The 16,177-nt window shown below is 49.4% G+C and overlaps 1 protein-coding gene across 2 annotated transcripts in view; it reads left to right on the top strand.

Annotated features, from left to right (window-relative positions):
• The window catches only part of Vps35l (VPS35 endosomal protein sorting factor like), a 106,472-nt gene that overhangs the window by 78,566 nt on the left and 11,729 nt on the right, over nt 1-16,177 (top strand). For both annotated transcript variants that reach the window (XM_046434270.2, XM_046434351.2), the window contains 2 exons: nt 8,279-8,418; nt 15,580-15,745. In XM_046434270.2, the coding sequence (XP_046290226.1) occupies nt 8,279-8,418; nt 15,580-15,745 (306 nt within the window). The remainder of the gene's footprint in view (nt 1-8,278; nt 8,419-15,579; nt 15,746-16,177) is intronic.

The raw sequence follows: 16,177 nt of genomic DNA, 5'->3' as shown, positions 1-16,177 counted from the left end.
TGAACTCTGGCAAAACAGTTTTACACTGTACATGTCGTTAGGTCGTTTATATTTGGTTTACAGATGAGGAAACTGAGGCTCGTGACTTGCCCAGGAGTGTTTGGCTACTGAGTGGCCTTTCCTCACGTGAGGTGTTCTTGACCACCGTCCCTCTTGGGGTTGGGCTCGTGCCTCTGTACCTTAATATAAAGTCTCGTTTCTAACCCCAGGTATGTGTGGTGCTAACCACCAGTTGTTATGGATTGAGTACTAGATAAACTTATTAAGGAAACAGTTAGAATTGAGGTAAGGAATTCCTGATCCTTTCTGCTCAGGGAAGTGTAGACCTCATGTTCAGAGGATTCCCACCCCTGTGAGCCCAGCAGGGATGCAGGCAGGCCACTCTGCAGCCCCTGGGGTGGGAATTGTGTAGCACAGCTGTCTGGCTCTGTGTGCTTGATGATTCAGAGATAAAAGTGGGGGAGAGGAGCAAGCACACAGGAGCCTCCTGAAATTTATATGTCCCAAGTGGGCTTTTCACATTAAATATTGATATCCGAGTGAACCTAAAGGGCACGCTGCATAAACCAGGTGGCAAAATCAAGGTTAGATCAAGCTGTCATTGGTGACAATTAAGCAGTAATGAATGAGGTTTTTAATTGTCCCTCGGCATTCAAACTTCTTTAAATCTTTGTCACTGAAATTGGCAGACCCCTGCTTTCATAAAATATGTTCAAGGGATGGGAGTTTTCAACCCTGTGGGACACTGTTTGTTTGTTAAGAAATTGTGACGTTTCCATTCCTGAATTTCCCTGGACTAGGACAGCTGTCAGCCGAGTTATTGAGGGGGACACCTGGAGGGGTGAAAGTCTAGGAGTGGAGTGAGTTACCTTTGAAGTCTTGTTGTGCCTCAGGAATGACAAATGATAACAGTTGCTACATCTGTGACCCCAGCTACTTGAGAGACGGCAAGAGGATTGCATGTTTGAGGCCAGCCTGGACAACTTGGGGAGACACTCCCTCAAAATAAAAAGGGCTTGGGATGTAGCTCAGTGATAGAAGCCTTGCCTAGCATGTGCTAGGCCACAGGTTCAATCCCCAATACTGGAAGAAGAAAAAATCCATTAGCACTTACGTAATGCATTATTAAATAGAACACCAGCCCTGAGGATGGGCCGGGTTATCACTTCTTGACTGTCTTATGATTCATGTCCTGAGCCATATTCCGCATCTCCATCGCCAAGGACACAGAAGGATGAACCTACTCTTGTAGGTCATAGTTTAATTCAAATTTATCATGTCTGAAGGATGTTTGGAGAGATTGTCTTGTAGCTTGATGAAAACAATCCAAATTTTTTATTTTATTATTAAAAATTTGTAATGCTTATTTCAAGAAAAAAATAATACAGAAATACCAGATTTCAAAAAAAAAAAGTCCCAAAGTAAGTCTCCAATAATATGTTCTGTATCCCCTACCAACTTCCTCCAAAAATCTAATGTTAATGAGTTGGACATTTTCCCCAATTTTTCCTCCTGTAGGTCTTCTAAAAATCTTCATTATTCTCACATTCCCTGGGCTCTTCAGTCCGCCTGCCTTCCGTCTTCTCCCTCCTTCTGTGTTCTCATATTTGTGCAATCCTCACCTTAAAAAAGAAATGAGGTTGTCTTTTACAGTGTTTTTCATAAGCCTTTTTTGCTTATTAGTAAATCTTGGGCACCCCACCTGGCACCCCATGTCAAAACATACAGCTCCACCCCTCATTGTAATGGCTGTATGGGGTTCTGTTTCTCTTTTGTGGAAGTGGTATGAATTATTTTCCCCAAGCCCCCAATCTACTCCCCCCGCAAAAAAAAAAAAAAGTTCCTTCTATTGAAAAATATTTGGATTCTTTCCAAATTTTCTGCTCTTGCAGACAATGTGCAGACCTGCATCTTAATTTCGGGTATTTTATAGCTTTCTGACAGCTGTCCAGTTGACTGGAGTCTCAGCTTCTTGGAGTGTGAACCCCTGGTGTTCAGACAGACACATTTCAAGGCTTGGTACCAAATAGCAGCAGGGCTCTGCAGGTGTGCAAACACGTGGGAGGCCGGTGGCTCCTGAGTTGTCTGCAGGAGCCAGAACAGGCCCTAGAGCCTAGTGTGAACCTTTTACACCCTCAAGAAAGAGTCCTTGAAAGTGGGGGTGTCCAGAGGGCTTGAGTCCTGAAGTAGGACTCACTTCAGGAGAAGCAGATCAGAGAAGAATCTTTGCATTTGCTGAGCTGTGCAGAGCCGCATCCTGGAGGGTCCCATGGAAGGTGTGTCCCTGTGAGTTTAGTGCAGAACCCTGCAGTCAGAGGCCTAGAGTGGTCCTCCCTCAGCATGGGAGTCCTAGGATGCTACTCCTTATGAATGGGAATCTGATTTCTCGTCGTTTCTCTAGGACTTTTTTTTTTTAATATAATATAAGCAAAGGCACTTGAAAATTTTATTTTTTAAAATTTGAGACAAGGTCTCATCAAGTTGCATAGAGAGAGCCTCACTAAGTTGCTGAGGCTGACCTCGAACTTGTGATCTTCCTGCCTCAGCCTTCCAAGTCACTGTGTGTGCCCCCACATCCAGCTACAAAAAAAAATTCAACCCATTTTATCCTGAATAATCTTACCCTGTCCTATGGTGTTGACATCAGCTAGGTATAGTGGCATGCACCTGTAGCCCCAGCTGCTTGGGAAGCCGAGGCAGGAGGATTGCTTAAGCCCAACAATTTGGGGCTAGCCTGGGCAACATAGCAAGACCCCCATCTCTTAAAAATAAAGGGCTCGGGATATAGTTCAGTGGTGGGGTGCTTGCCTAGCACTGAGGGGCCGCCCTGGAGTCAATCCCCAATACCCTGGGGCGAGGGCGAGGGGTGGGGCAGTTAAAAGAGAATGATGTTGACTTTCAGAGCTCTAGTCTTGGAGGAAAACCTGTCTTTGCATGCTGTCAGATCTGGGTTATAACTATAAAGCTAACAGTGAGAAGTCTCCCAGACAGTGTTTTCTATATGGGGCCTGTCTTCTGGGGATGGAAATTAAAAAAACTGCTTTGGAACCCAGCATGCCCGAGCCTGAAATGACTGTTTATTTTAGCTCCCTCCTCTTGGGTGAGGCTAGCCAAGGGCAGGGGACAAAACTGCTCTCTTAAATGAGACATAATAGTAGGCACATTCTATGGGCCACTCAGCAACACACACATAAATGGAAAAAAACTCTTCCAAGTTGCTGGGAGCAGTTTTAGTTCCCCGAGGAGAGCTCTTGGTTCCTGATGTCCTAGGGTTTTACTGGAAAGCACAGCCCACCAGGTGTGGGGCAGTGGGCTTCTCCTGTGGAAGGAAGACAGGCTCCAGGCAAGTCCAGGTACCCGCCTCTGGGAAGGCGGTAACATCAGGGATAGTTGGGCTCTTTTTCTTCTTTATTGTGTAAATTATACCAGAGGTAAAGCTGACCATCTTAACTGTATAGTTCAGTGGCAGTAAGTCCGTTTATGACGCTGTGCAGTATCACCCGTGTCCCTTCCAGGGCATCTCATTCCCCCACAGGATCTGTACCCTCCCCTCCCTCCCTCCTGCTCTCTGATCTGCCTGCTCTAGGTATGCGTACCCGCGGGCTCACTTCTGGAGTTATTTTGCTTGGCATGACATCCTCCGGCTTTATCCGTGTTGTGTCAGACTTTCATTCGCTTTTAAGGCTAATCTCCCATTTAATCGTAGGTCTCTATTTTATCTGGTCATTTGCTGACAGACACTTGAGTTGTTTTTGCCTTTTGACTGACGTGAATAATGCTGCTGTGAACTTTGGTGTACAAGTGTCATTTACTTATGTGCTTTGCTGAGCTGGAACCCAGTGCCTCACACATGCCAGGCAAGCGCTCTACCCCTGAGCCACCACCCCAGCCCCTGTGTGTGACTTTTTGAGGAACAGCCAGACTTTTCCACGGCAGCCACACCATTCTGCATTCCCACCAGCAAGGCACCAAGTTCCCAGCTTCCCCACCATTTGCCTGCAGCTGCCTTCCTCGTGGGGGAAGTGGCCTCATGGATTTGACGGGCGCGTCTCTGATAGCCAGCAGTGGCGAGCACCTTCTCGTGGGCATTCAGACGACTTTGTTGGAGAAACATCTTGGCAGTTCCTTGTCCATTCTTGAATTGGGTAGTTTGCTTTTTGTTTTCAGTTTCTGACTTTTCCTCATCTAGTTCTTAAGGGGTGGTCAGCTCAGCTGGTGAATGCCGAGTTAAATGTGGGGTCACTGGAGGAGAAGACCGTGGTGCTGTGAAGCTCAGTAGGCCCTCAAGTCCAAGGCCCAGCTGAACCTCGCTGCCTTCCAGGAGAGCAGAGCCATTCCTGTGGAGGCCTCGGGTGGAGGCGGCTGTTATGACACATGCTGCATCCTATTTTTTGGACGAGGCCTCCCTCAGTTGCCCAGAATGGCCTGGAGCCTGCGATTGTCCTGCCTCAGCCACCTGAGTAACTGGGATTACAGGCCCACGCCTCCGTGCCTGGCTTTATGCTGCCTATTCTTAAGTATTTCTGCCCAACCTACTTCCCAACTTGATTTTTAGGTGACTTTTACACTAAAAGACTTTTGATGTGATAAAGCCACATACCACAAACACACAGGCTGGGATTGGAAAGGAATTAAATCAGAAGTGAAGGCTGAAGTGGGTAACATCAGGGCTGGGTTTCCTTTTCCAACCAAAGAGGAAAACTAGCTCTGAGTTTCCCAGCAGTCAAAGCAAAGAGAGAAAGCAACAAGCCGCACGCGTTTTTTAAAAAGGACCCCAAAATTCAGGAAGTCCGGCCCCATCTCCCCTTGGGTTTGACAAGAATCACTGCACAAAACGGCCACCTTAAGAGAGGCCACTGAGGCTTTGCAGTCTGACCTGGTTTCAGATCTCGCCTCTGTTCAGTCTTCAGGTTTGAAAATGAGAAGTGACCTCTCGCGTTGCATTGACCCTTACGTGCAAGGAGAGCTTGCATCTCTGCCCAGTGCCTGGCGTGTGTCTGCGTCAGGTGTCTTCCGCTGCCACTCTGGCTCAGCCTCCCCATGGCGCCCTGCCTCTTCCCCTGCCTCACCCACCCCTGCTCCATACTCCAGGTGGCTCAGGCTTTCCTCCCTATTGTCAGGTGCTCTGGGTGAAGGGACACGATTCCGTTCCCTGTCCCTGTATGCTGGGACTTACATTTCTTTTTTTATTTCTTACTCTTTTTTAAATTGAGGTAAATACGTAAAATTTGCCCTTCTAACCATTTTAAGTGTTTGGTTTAGCAGTGTTGACTGGGCAGCGTTCACACTGTGGACAACAGGGCTCTAGGACTTTCCATCTTGTAAAACCCGCTCGCCCTCTTCTTCCCATGAATGCCTGCCCCCTCACACCCGTTAGCCAGCAGCCCCCACCTGCCCTCCCCCAGTCCCTGGTGTCACATTCTGTCTGGTTTCCATGATTGATGACTCCAGCTGCCTCATAAAAGTGGAATCGTACAGTGTTCTGCACTGGCTGGTTTCGATTGGCGTCCTGTCCCCAAGGTTCTTGCACGAAGTGCCAGTTTATAGGATTTCCTCCTTTTTTAAGACTGAATAATAATCTGTGTGCATGGACCTCATTTTATTTACTCATTTGACGGTATTGGGTCGCTTCTCCCTCTTGGCCATCATGAATGATGCTGCAGTAAATGTGAATATGCAGGTCTTTCTGAGATGCTGCTGCTGGATCTTGGGGGTCATTCTGTTACCGCTGTTGACGGTGACGAGTTCTTGCTTCCCCAATGTTGAAGAATAACACCAAAGAAGCACGCCGAGGCAAGGTCAGAGTAGAAATTAGAAGTTTATTAAAGGACAGCAGAAAAGACTTCTCCCGGAGGAAGAAGGGGACCCAAGAGGTGGAATCCGTGGAAGGGATGTTGTCTCCCCTTTTTATAGTTCTTTCAGTGATGGAATGTAGGTGGGAAGGCCCGAGGGGTGGGACACAGGTGGGCCAAAGAAGTAATCTGGTCAGGAAGGACTTCTCAGTCAGCACCTTTTTGCTGGGGGTTGTTCATTAACATTTCTTTGAGGTGGACTTTGGCCTAGGGCCTTTTCGGGACTTCATTAACATGAGTTGTCCTGTGTTTTCCCTGAATCATTGCCAGCATGGCCTCCATTTTAGATTTCACTCGGCATTAGACCTGATTTATCTAACTACACTGACTACCTAACTTTAAATCTGGCTTCAATTCTGTGTTCAGTTTTTGGAGGGACCTGCCCAGTGTTTGCCATAGCAGCTGCACCTTTGTACATTCCTACCAGTGGTGCTGAGAGACCCAATTTCTCCAACACTTCTTTTTTCCCCTTTTTTGGAAAACGCCGTCTTAATAAGCACAAAGCAACATCTCACTGTGGCTTTGATTTGCGTTTCTCTGATTGGTGGTGTTGGGTGTTTTTGCATGTCCATTGTGTATCTCCTTTGGTTAGGTGTATTCTGGTTCTTGCCATTTTTTGACCAGGTTGCCTGTCTTTGTCATCGTCATGTTTTGGGAGTTCTTCATATGTTCTGAATCAACCTCTTATCAGATTATTGCACTCACGGGCATGTGTTTCTTGATTAAAAAACAATCTGAGTTGCTGGCTGAACAAAGGTGAGGGTGGTGGCCTTTGAACCCACTGGGCTCTACTTTCCCGTGCCTGGGTGATTTAAGCTGCCCCTCACCTTCTGAGCTCCCCTCCCCAGCTGAGGTTGGACATAACCACAGCGTCTCCCGGGACTGCTGGAGGGCTCCAAACGTGAGTGACTTACAGGCACCCCAGGAGGTCCTAAGGGCTCCAGAGCAGTGCCATCTCCTGACACTTGTCAACAAGATAGAGGACCCTGCAGCCTCAGTCCTTCTGGGAGGTGGACCTCCCCGTCCTTCTGAGCATGCACACTGCCCATGAGTGTCCTGTTCCCTGCTCGCTACTGGCTCTGCTCTGGAGGCCGTGGCGAGGCTGCCGAGCGCGGGATCTGGAGGCGCCTGGCGCAGATGATTGCAGAGCAGAGCTGAGTCCTGCAGAAAGCCCGTGAGGAGCGGCTTTCCTTTGAAGACGAGCCACCGCCCGGCTCCAGACGCGCGGTCTTCTCTCTGCCCCAGTGGACCGCATTCCACGGTGGAAGTAGATCTGGACCTGAACGCATCTGATCTTGTTGGGTAGTTTAAGGTTTCAACATCAGGTCGGAGTCTTGACCTTGAGTCTCTTTCTCACCGTGGATACTCAGGCAGTTCTTGAAAGGACTCTCCCTCCCATCGCATTGACTCCCCCTGCCCGACTTTTTCCTTTCCTTCCGTGTTTTGAAGCCTTCTTGTTTTACAGTTATTTCATCTCTCTTAAAATATTTCCGTGTCTCAAATAATTTTCTGGAACTCTTCCCTAGTCGGGAGTCTCTAAAACTGCGTGCGTGTTTGTGTGCATGTGTTCATGTGTGTGCACTCGGGCATTGCTTCAGGCATGTCAGTGGTTATTTCTTTAATAAAAATGGCATGTGCTAAAGCCTCACACAATCCAGGGTTTCAGCAGTGGCTCCGCCATGTGTGCTGGGACCTGCCACATACACAGGTCACTGCTGCTAGGTGGGTCCCTTCTTGTCCCACTCCTTTCCCATACACAGAGTGGCCCTGCTGACAGTGACACTCTCGTGTGGTGGCTGTGGGGTCCATGAGCCATCCCAAGTTGGGCCCTCAGCCCAGGTGACTTGTCACTTCTAGCCTCTCTGTAAAAGTCCTCTACCTGGCTGGGAGCGGTGGCACACGCATGTAATCCCAGTGGCTTGGGAGGCTGAGGCAGGAAAATTGTGAGTTCAAAGCCAGCCTCAGCAAAAGCAAGGTGCTGGCTGGGGTTGTGGCTCAGTGGCTGAGCGCTTGCCTAGCATGCGTGAGGCACCGGGTTCCATCCCTGGCACCACATGAAGATAAACAAATAAAGGTACTGTATATTTATTTGAGTTGCTGAGCAACTCAGTGTGACCCTGTCTCTAAATAAAATGCAAAATAGGGCTGGGGATGTGGCTCAGTGGTCGAGTGCCCCTGAGTTGAATCCCCAGTACCCACCCTCACCAAAAAAAAAAAAAAAAAAAATCCTGTTTTTGTCCCTAATCTAAAGGCAGTTGAGCTGCCGTGTTACTGGTTTGCCACACTCTCCGCTGGGCCCTAGGGGCGCTAGGCCCTCAGTGTGGCCGGACTTCCTTCTGTGACTCTCAGGCTCCCTCCAGGCCCTGTGAGGAGGGAACCACCCTGGCCTTCCCCGAGTTCTCATACAGACTTTTCTTCTCTCACAGCTGATGCTTTTTTCAAAGCTGCTATAAGCCTCGTTCCAGAAGTTCCAAAGATGATAAGTATCGACGGGAAGATGCGGCCTTCGGAGTCATTCCTTCTGGAATTCCTCTGCAATTTCTTCTCCACTTTATTAATCGTCCCGGTACGTCGCCCCGCCAGGGCCACGGGAGCTCTCCTTACCCTGCCTCCATTGTTCTGGGAGCCCTGAGAGTGCGGGTATCCCGAAGGTTCCTGTGCTGTGGTCTGGGTGTGTCATCTGAGGTGTGACCCATCAGCATTTCTCGCTGTTCTGAAGGCTGGCAGTCTGAGGTCCGGGCACCAGCGCGATTCTGGTGAGACCCCTCATCTGGGTTGCCGACAGCCATGATTTTGTCGTCATCATGTGGCAGAGAGAGAAAGCCAGGGCCAGCTCTCTGGCCTTCTGGGTGGTAGTTCTTCTGGGTCCTAATTACCTCCTAAAGGCCCCTCTAAATATCATCACATTGGGATTAGGGTTTCACTGTGTGGATTTGGGGGACACAAACACACAGGCCATTTTACTCTCAATTGCTGGGACAGGAGGCTTAGGCAGGGGCCAGCCCCAGGACCCCCACAGCTGGACTGGAATCTCATCTCCTCCTCCTCCTCCCAGGAGGCTGAGTGGATTGAAGCAGGCTCCTGAGTCGAGTCGGCCTTTTCGGAAGCCCTCAGTGATTCAGGCTTAGGGAGACGTAGGATGGCCCTTGGAGAAACACGACTCTGAACTTGGCCATGAAAGTGACTCAGCTCCCATGGGTGTGGGGTTCCTGCTCGGGGTGATGAAATGTTCTAAAATGGAGCGTGATGATCGCAGCTCTGTAAGCCCCTGACAGTGGTTGGACTGTGCATTATAAACGCGGCCGTTGTTTGGGATGTGGATTACACAGAGCTCAGCAAAGCTGGGGAAACAAAAGGCGTCCCAGCTGCAAACTCCTCTCCATCAGCTCCCAGCTTCTCAGGGGAGGGGTCAGGAGGCCCCTGGAACCGCAGGCCACTACTGCAGGGTGCGGACCTCTGTCATCCTGCAGGAGAGGTGGGCCAGAGTCAAGGGGTAGAGCTGCAGGGGCACATCCTGGAGTGTCTTCACCAATACTTGGTGAAGTGCTTTTGATCCCCATTAGTGCCGATGGTCAATGCCTCTCCTCTTTGGATAGTCCATTACTTATGATGTGAGAGGACAAAAGAAAAAAATCCCAGTGTCCACCAAGGCAGCCGGTGGAAGTGGTGGGTTGGTCGGATGTGTTTACCGTCTGTGTAGGGTTTTCTGGAGTCTTTGTCCCCAGAGTCAGAAAGTTGAGTTCAGTTCTGACCCCAGGACTTGGTAGCTCTGGGACCTTGGGGGTGTTGTGTGACCCTCAGAGCCTTGTTTGTCACCTTTCTACGTCATTAGAGTGCCCACCTTGCAGGATAGCTGCAAGGGTTGAACGAATTGATGGCTATGAAAGTGCTTCATAGTCCCGGACCTCTGTCCCTGGGGCTGCAAATCAATGAGCAGAGGGTGGAGTCCAGCCTGCGGTCATGCTTGTCAGCCCTGTGGTGATGGAAATGTCTGGAGTGAGTTGCCCACATTTAAAATTTGATCAATGAAAATCCAAATTTGAGGCTCCCTTTGAAAAATCGGTTCTTGCCAGTGGGGCCCACATTCCATGACCTGGCCAGTTAGCCACACCTGGGAAGCAGTCACCTTGTCAGGCAGGTGCGTGCACCTCTTCAGCTCCCCTGGGCTCCTCTAGATGCATTAAACCCATTTCTGTTGCCTGCCTGGCTCCTCAGGCATCGAGGGAATGGCCTCTGCTCTCAAGATTTTAGTTATTGTCACCGATGTCAGTGCACATGCTTTGGCTGGGATTTAGTAATGACGAGGCAAAAAATAGCCGCCATCTATATGTAGCCATCTACACCTCTCTGGGTGCCCAGTTTTTTGTTCTGAAGCCCTTCATCAGCTGTCAGTCTCTGGGAATCCTCCCCAACCTCCACAAACCAGGATTTTTGAACCTTTTCCACTCAGGAGAACCTGACATTGAAAAGGCCACACAGTGTGCCTGAGGCCACAAGCTAGGAAGTAGCAGAGCAAGATTTGAACCTGGGCCTGTTGACGCCAGAACCTGCCTGCATGATCTGAGCTCAGCATGTTTGCAGTGTGCTGTTTGCTCACTGCCACTGAGGGATGCAGCCCTGCATTCTATCTTGTGAGCTGCAGCATTGATACAAAAACCTCCCCTGTCTGCTGTTTTGTTTTCTGTGGTTTCTGTTACCTACATCAACCTCAGTCCAAAAATATTAACTGAAATTTCCAGGAAAAAAAAACAAACACAAGTTTAAAACTGTGTGCTATTGTGGGAAGTTTGATGAGATCTTGCACCATTCTGCCTGGGAGGTAAATTGTCCCTTTGATCAGTGTATCCATGCTGTATATGCTACCTGCTCTATATTCACTCACTAGCCTGAGTTTTCACCTGTCTGGCATTACACCTGTCTGGCATTACAGGGCTTGCATTCAAGTAATCCTTATTTTGCCAAATAATGACCCAAAGCACAAGAGTAGTGATGCTGGTGGTTTGAATTTGCCAGAGAGAAGCTGTGAAGTGATTTCTTTAAGTGAAAAGATGAACATTTTTAAGGAAAAAAAAAATTGTAACCTCTTATCATATATTGTTACAATTGTTCTATTTTAGTTTCTTACTGTATCTAATTTATAAAACTTTATTTGTAACTGCATACAGGAAAAAGCAGCATATACAGGATCAGGTACTGTTGTTGGTTTCAGGCATCACTAGGGGTCTGGGCACATAACCTGGACACAAGGAGAATACCGTAACTATTTGCCGGCTCTGTGGGTACATCAGCATGTTCAGCCTGAATAGCCAAGACGGAGAGCCGGTGAGCTCCCAGGTGGTCGGATGGACCACACACCTGAGCCGTGCCCACCATGACTAGATACAGTAAGACGACAGCTCCCGCCTGCCACTTCACTTGATTCAGATTGTTAACCTTTCATTCCACAACTTTTTTTTTTATTGGTTCTTTTTAGTTACATCTGACAGAAGAATCCATTTTCACATAATTATACAAGCATGGAATAGATCTTGTAATTCAGACCCCAGCACTTCTCCTTCCCTCCCTCTCCCCACTCCCTGCTCCTTCCCCTTTACTGATCTTTCTACCATTTATGCATAACCACAACTTGTTTAAAATTTTGAATATTTTTACTGCAGTAAGACCACATGACATCTACCATTTTAACAAATTATGGCACGTCTATAACAATACATACGGTATTGTTGGTTGCAGGTACAGTGTTGGACAGCACGCCCCTAGAACTTAAAGGAAACTGCCCCTGGAGTAGTTGCCCCATTTCTCCTCCCACTCCTGTGCAGACACTGTTGCTGCCTGATTCCCCACATGAGTGGACTCATGCCGTGTTTGTCCTGATGCTGGCTTATTTCACTTAGGGCATTCTTAGGGTGCAGCCCACTTGTCACATGTTGCAGCCGTTCACCATTTTTTAAGGCCAGAGAGTATTCCATGGTATGTGTAGGCCATGTTTCTTTATGCATCCATCTGTGGACCCAGTAGGTGGTTTCCACATCTTGGCCATTCTGATAGTGCCACAGTAAACACAGGTGTGTGCTCAAAGCTCTTCAAGCACCTGCTTTCTTTGGGGCATATACCTAACCACAGGATTGCTAGATCATGTAATTCTATTTTCAAGTTGTGTGTTTTTTGCTTGTTGGTTTATTTTTTGGTGGAGGGGGATGTAACAGGGATTGAACTCGGGCACGACCACTGAGCCACATATTCAGCCCTATTTTATATTTAGAGAGAGGGTCTCACAGACTTGCTGAGCACCTAGCTTTTGCTGAGGCTGGCTTTAAACTTGCAATCCTCCTGCTGCAGCCTCCCTAGTCACTGGGGTTCCAGATATGTGCCTTTTAAGTTTTTGATGAACCTCAAAACTGTTTTCCATAGTGACTGTGCCATTTTACATTTCTACCAACAGTGTTCAGGACTTTTTAAAAGGATGACTTGAAAAGCTTTGGTTCACTTCATTTGCTTAGAACTAAGTAGTTTTCAACCAGATAAAGTACCTGGCCTGTTTCATGTTCCTAATGCACAGGTGGGTGTTCCCCAGGCTGGCCTCCTTTCCTCTACCGACGGTGAGCTTTTGGAGCATTCTGAAGCATTCTGCTTTGGGTTCAGTCTGTCAGTCTCTTGGTGGCCCACTCTGTCTGTAGAACAATCTTCTTTATGTACTTGAGCTGACACATTTCATTTAATGACATTTGGCTAGGCAAATAAAGTATATTTGACCCAGGAAGTTTGGCATCATAGTTTCAGGCTCTCCCCCCTTTTTTTTTGGTACCCGGGTCTGAACTTGGGGGCACTAGACTCCTGAGCCAGATCCCCAGCCTTGTTTTGTTTTGTATTTAGAGACAGGGTCTCGCTGAGTTGCTTTCAGACTTCACTGTTGCTGAGGTTGGCTTTGTACTTGCAGTCCTCCTGCCTCAACCTCCTGAGCCCCTGGGATTTCAGACATACCCCACTGTGCCCGGCTCAGGGCCTAATTTTGATTCAACTGCAGTTTGTAAGTATCAGAACATCATCATCCTCAATTTTCTGACATTGATCATGGATGTTGCAGCAGGGAGACTTCTCTTATCCTTCCTTTCCTTGTGAGAAGGTCCAGCCATATGCCCAGCAAGGTGTCCAGGTCCTAAGCTTCCCTTGTTCAGTCTGTTCCACAGATATCTTTGATCTGGGAATTGAGATGTGCACAAGAGGAAGGGACCTCACTTCAGAAGACAGATTTGATAATTAAACACATGTTTAACACTGATCGCAAAGAACTGCAGGGATCTCTGAGAGCCCCAGGGGAGGTCTCTGAAAAAGTGCTGCTGAGCTGAGAGTTGAAGGAAGAGGCATAAGAGGTTAACCAGGTGCAGGGGGAGGGGAGGGCATAGCGAGGGTAAAGGCCTTGAGGTGAGGAGGAGTGCTGTGCACCAGAGGTGCTGCCCCCAGGAGATGCCAGAGCTTGGAGGAGGGCGAGCAAGCGAGCTTGGGGAGGCACAGGGCCCAGGACCCATCGGTTTGCATCTGTCTCCTTTTTTTTTTTTTTGTCACCAACGTTTCTTATTTCCCTTTCGGTTCTTCTCCCGGCCCTTATGTCTGGCTCCTTTGCTCGAGAGCCTTATTTAATGATATGTGCCTCTTACAATGAACCAGCCCATAATAGTTCACAAATACTCGGAATAAAGTCTGTATGTTATGCTTATTTCAGAGAAGTGGAAACTGAGGCTCAAAGCAGTTTGAGGGTCATCAGCTGCTAAGTGGCCTGCCAGGATCTCCTCTCTGCCGCCATCTTGGCTGCCTCCCATCTTGGCTTCCTGGGACTCAGTCATTTGGTTCTTGGGTATTCCTTTTCCTAAGGAGTGTGGCGGGGTGGAAGGTTCCTGCAGTCCAGAGACCCAGGGGACCTGCTGCTGGTGGAAGCCAGCTGGGTGCCCCTTGGGACCCACCTTCTTGGTGTTTGGTTGCTCTGCCTGGGAAGTGTCTTGCCAGGGGAAAGTGGGGAACCTTTTCCCCTGAAAGTGCCATCTGTATCCAGGACCTTCCTTCTTTAAAAAAATTCTGTATACCTCAGTTGGCATTGAGCCATCGAAGTGCCTTTTTTTTTTTTTTAATGTCAACCACTGAAGCAGGAGTGTCACATGGGAAACTTGCCTGTATGCATATTGAAAATAACCCCTCACCCTTCGGTTGTGAGCAGAAGCTCACAGAAGTGGCTCCCTACAAACCTTGAATTCCACGTTACTCTTCGTTCCACCTCTTTGAAGGTGTGTGGAATGGTCCCCCATGAGGGGTCATAGCATTTGGTTGAAAGTAAATTACTAGAACATTCAGATTGTTATTCCCAGGGTAGATCCTTAAATAAAACGTCTTGAACATCCTCACAGCAGGACAAAGTAGCCTAATTAGGAGCTGTGAGTAGAGGCGCGTGGCGCCAAGTTGCCTGTGGAGACCAACTGAGTGGAGCAGCCAGGGCGCAGTTCCATAGGTGTTAACCCTATACAGAAGCCTGTCCCCACCCCAGGCACCGCCATGCTGCGCGCGTCCTGCCAGTCAGCCACTCTGCCCGGCTCAGCTCTTGCTGTGCTCCATACCTGCTTCAGGATGGTTGACTGCAGGGGTGGGGTGGGGGGACAGGGGACATGCCTCTGAAGACATTGTCCACGGTTAGCAATGTCTCCTGGAGCCAGACTGCTGGGGCTCAAATTTCGGGTCACGTGCCCTCCCTGCAGCTCACTTCCTGTCTGTGAAATTGGGGTTCACAGTGGTATCTTGAAGAGCTCCAGGAGCTGTCCTTATTTATTTTGTCCTGCTCTGTGCTGGGGAGACCAGCCTCTGGGGACCGTGTCCCCCGGCCAGCCTTCCTCCCAGCTTCCACCTGTTTACAGTAGGAGGCACTGCTGAGATTGGAGGGCAAGGTTGGGGTATCCGTCCCCCCATGCTCACGGGCCATGCTTCTTGGCAGTGGCTTTGTTCTTCCACCAAAGGCCACATCTGTGCCAGATGGCTTCCCCCAGCTGAGGCTGTGCAGGTCCAGCAATGCCACACCTGCTTCCCTCACCCTGAGGATGCGACCAGCAACCCCCACACTCCCTCCCCCTGACCCCCGTCCCAAGTGTCCAGACCCTGGGGCCTCACCTTGGTTGCCAGCTCCCTGCACAGTGGCCCTGGTTTTCAGGTAGATACTCCTTCGTTCAGCCTTCCTCATTCAACCTGTCGAATGTGCCCCCTGTGTCCGGCTGGGCCCCAGGTGATGTGGCTGGATGGAGGGCGGGTTGGGCTGCGCGGGGACACTGGGCTGTATTCCTTGTGGGATGAGGCAGCTTTGGCAATTCTGGGGAAGAGCCACGTGACCCCACACCTTTTGGAACTAAATTGAACTTGTTCCCTGTCACATCACGACCAAAAAACGATTCTGGAAACAGGCCGTTAAGTGACAGGTAGCTGCTTTCAGTTCCTTGGGCCTGAACGGGAGGCTCCCCGCTGGTTCTCAGGCAGCCAAGTGCTGATCCATGGGGTGAATGGCCCCCTGTCACCCTCTCTGTTTTGCTCACCCTGCTCCTGGGTGGCGCAGCCCACGTGAACTAACTGGCACATTAATCCCCCCACAGCTGCTGGGGGAGGGGCTTTGGGTGTCTGGGGTTTTGATTTGGTTTGGGTTTTTCCTTCCTCCCGCTTCGTACCTAGGCTTATTTATCCTGGTTCTCCTCTCCACCAGGATCATCCTGAACACGGGGTCCTGTTTCTTGTTCGAGAGCTTCTCAATGTGATCCAAGACTACACCTGGGAGGACAGCAGCGATGACAAAATCCGCATCTACACTTGTGTCCTGCACCTGCTGTCCGCCATGAGCCAGGAGACATACCTGTACCACATCGACAAAGGTAGCGGGGTCCCCTCCCTAGCCACGCAGTCCTTGAAATTCAGAAAGGCCATTTCAGTGTCTCCCTCACATCTCCCTGGTCTCTCATCTACCGTGTCCTCCTCGTCCAGGGCTTCACTGAATTATTCTGGGACTTGCCTGAGTCAACTCACGAGTTGAGATTTCTGAGCCCCCTCCTGTCCCTTCTAAATAGAATCCCCAAGAAGAGACTCTGTTTAACAAGCATCTGAGATCATCTTGACCATCAGATGAGCGTTAGATGGACGTGCTGTAGGACAACCTGATGGTGGCGACATGCGCACGGGGACCAGCTTCTCCCAGCCTGTTGCTCCCCGTCTGGGCAGGACCCTCGGGAGAGTGTTTGTAACCTGCACAGGTGATGCTGAGGCCCTGTGCACCCTTAGTCCCAGGTGCTGAGGAGACCCTTGTTCCC

This window comes from Marmota monax, unplaced genomic scaffold, assembly GCF_021218885.2.
Source record: "Marmota monax isolate L192 unplaced genomic scaffold, Marmota_monax_Labrador192_F-V1.1 WCK01_AAM20220418_F8-fsc00035, whole genome shotgun sequence".
Lineage (NCBI taxonomy): Eukaryota > Metazoa > Chordata > Mammalia > Rodentia > Sciuridae > Marmota > Marmota monax.
The sequence above is the reverse complement of the archived record's forward strand: the minus strand, read 5'-3'. Positions and strand labels throughout refer to the sequence as shown.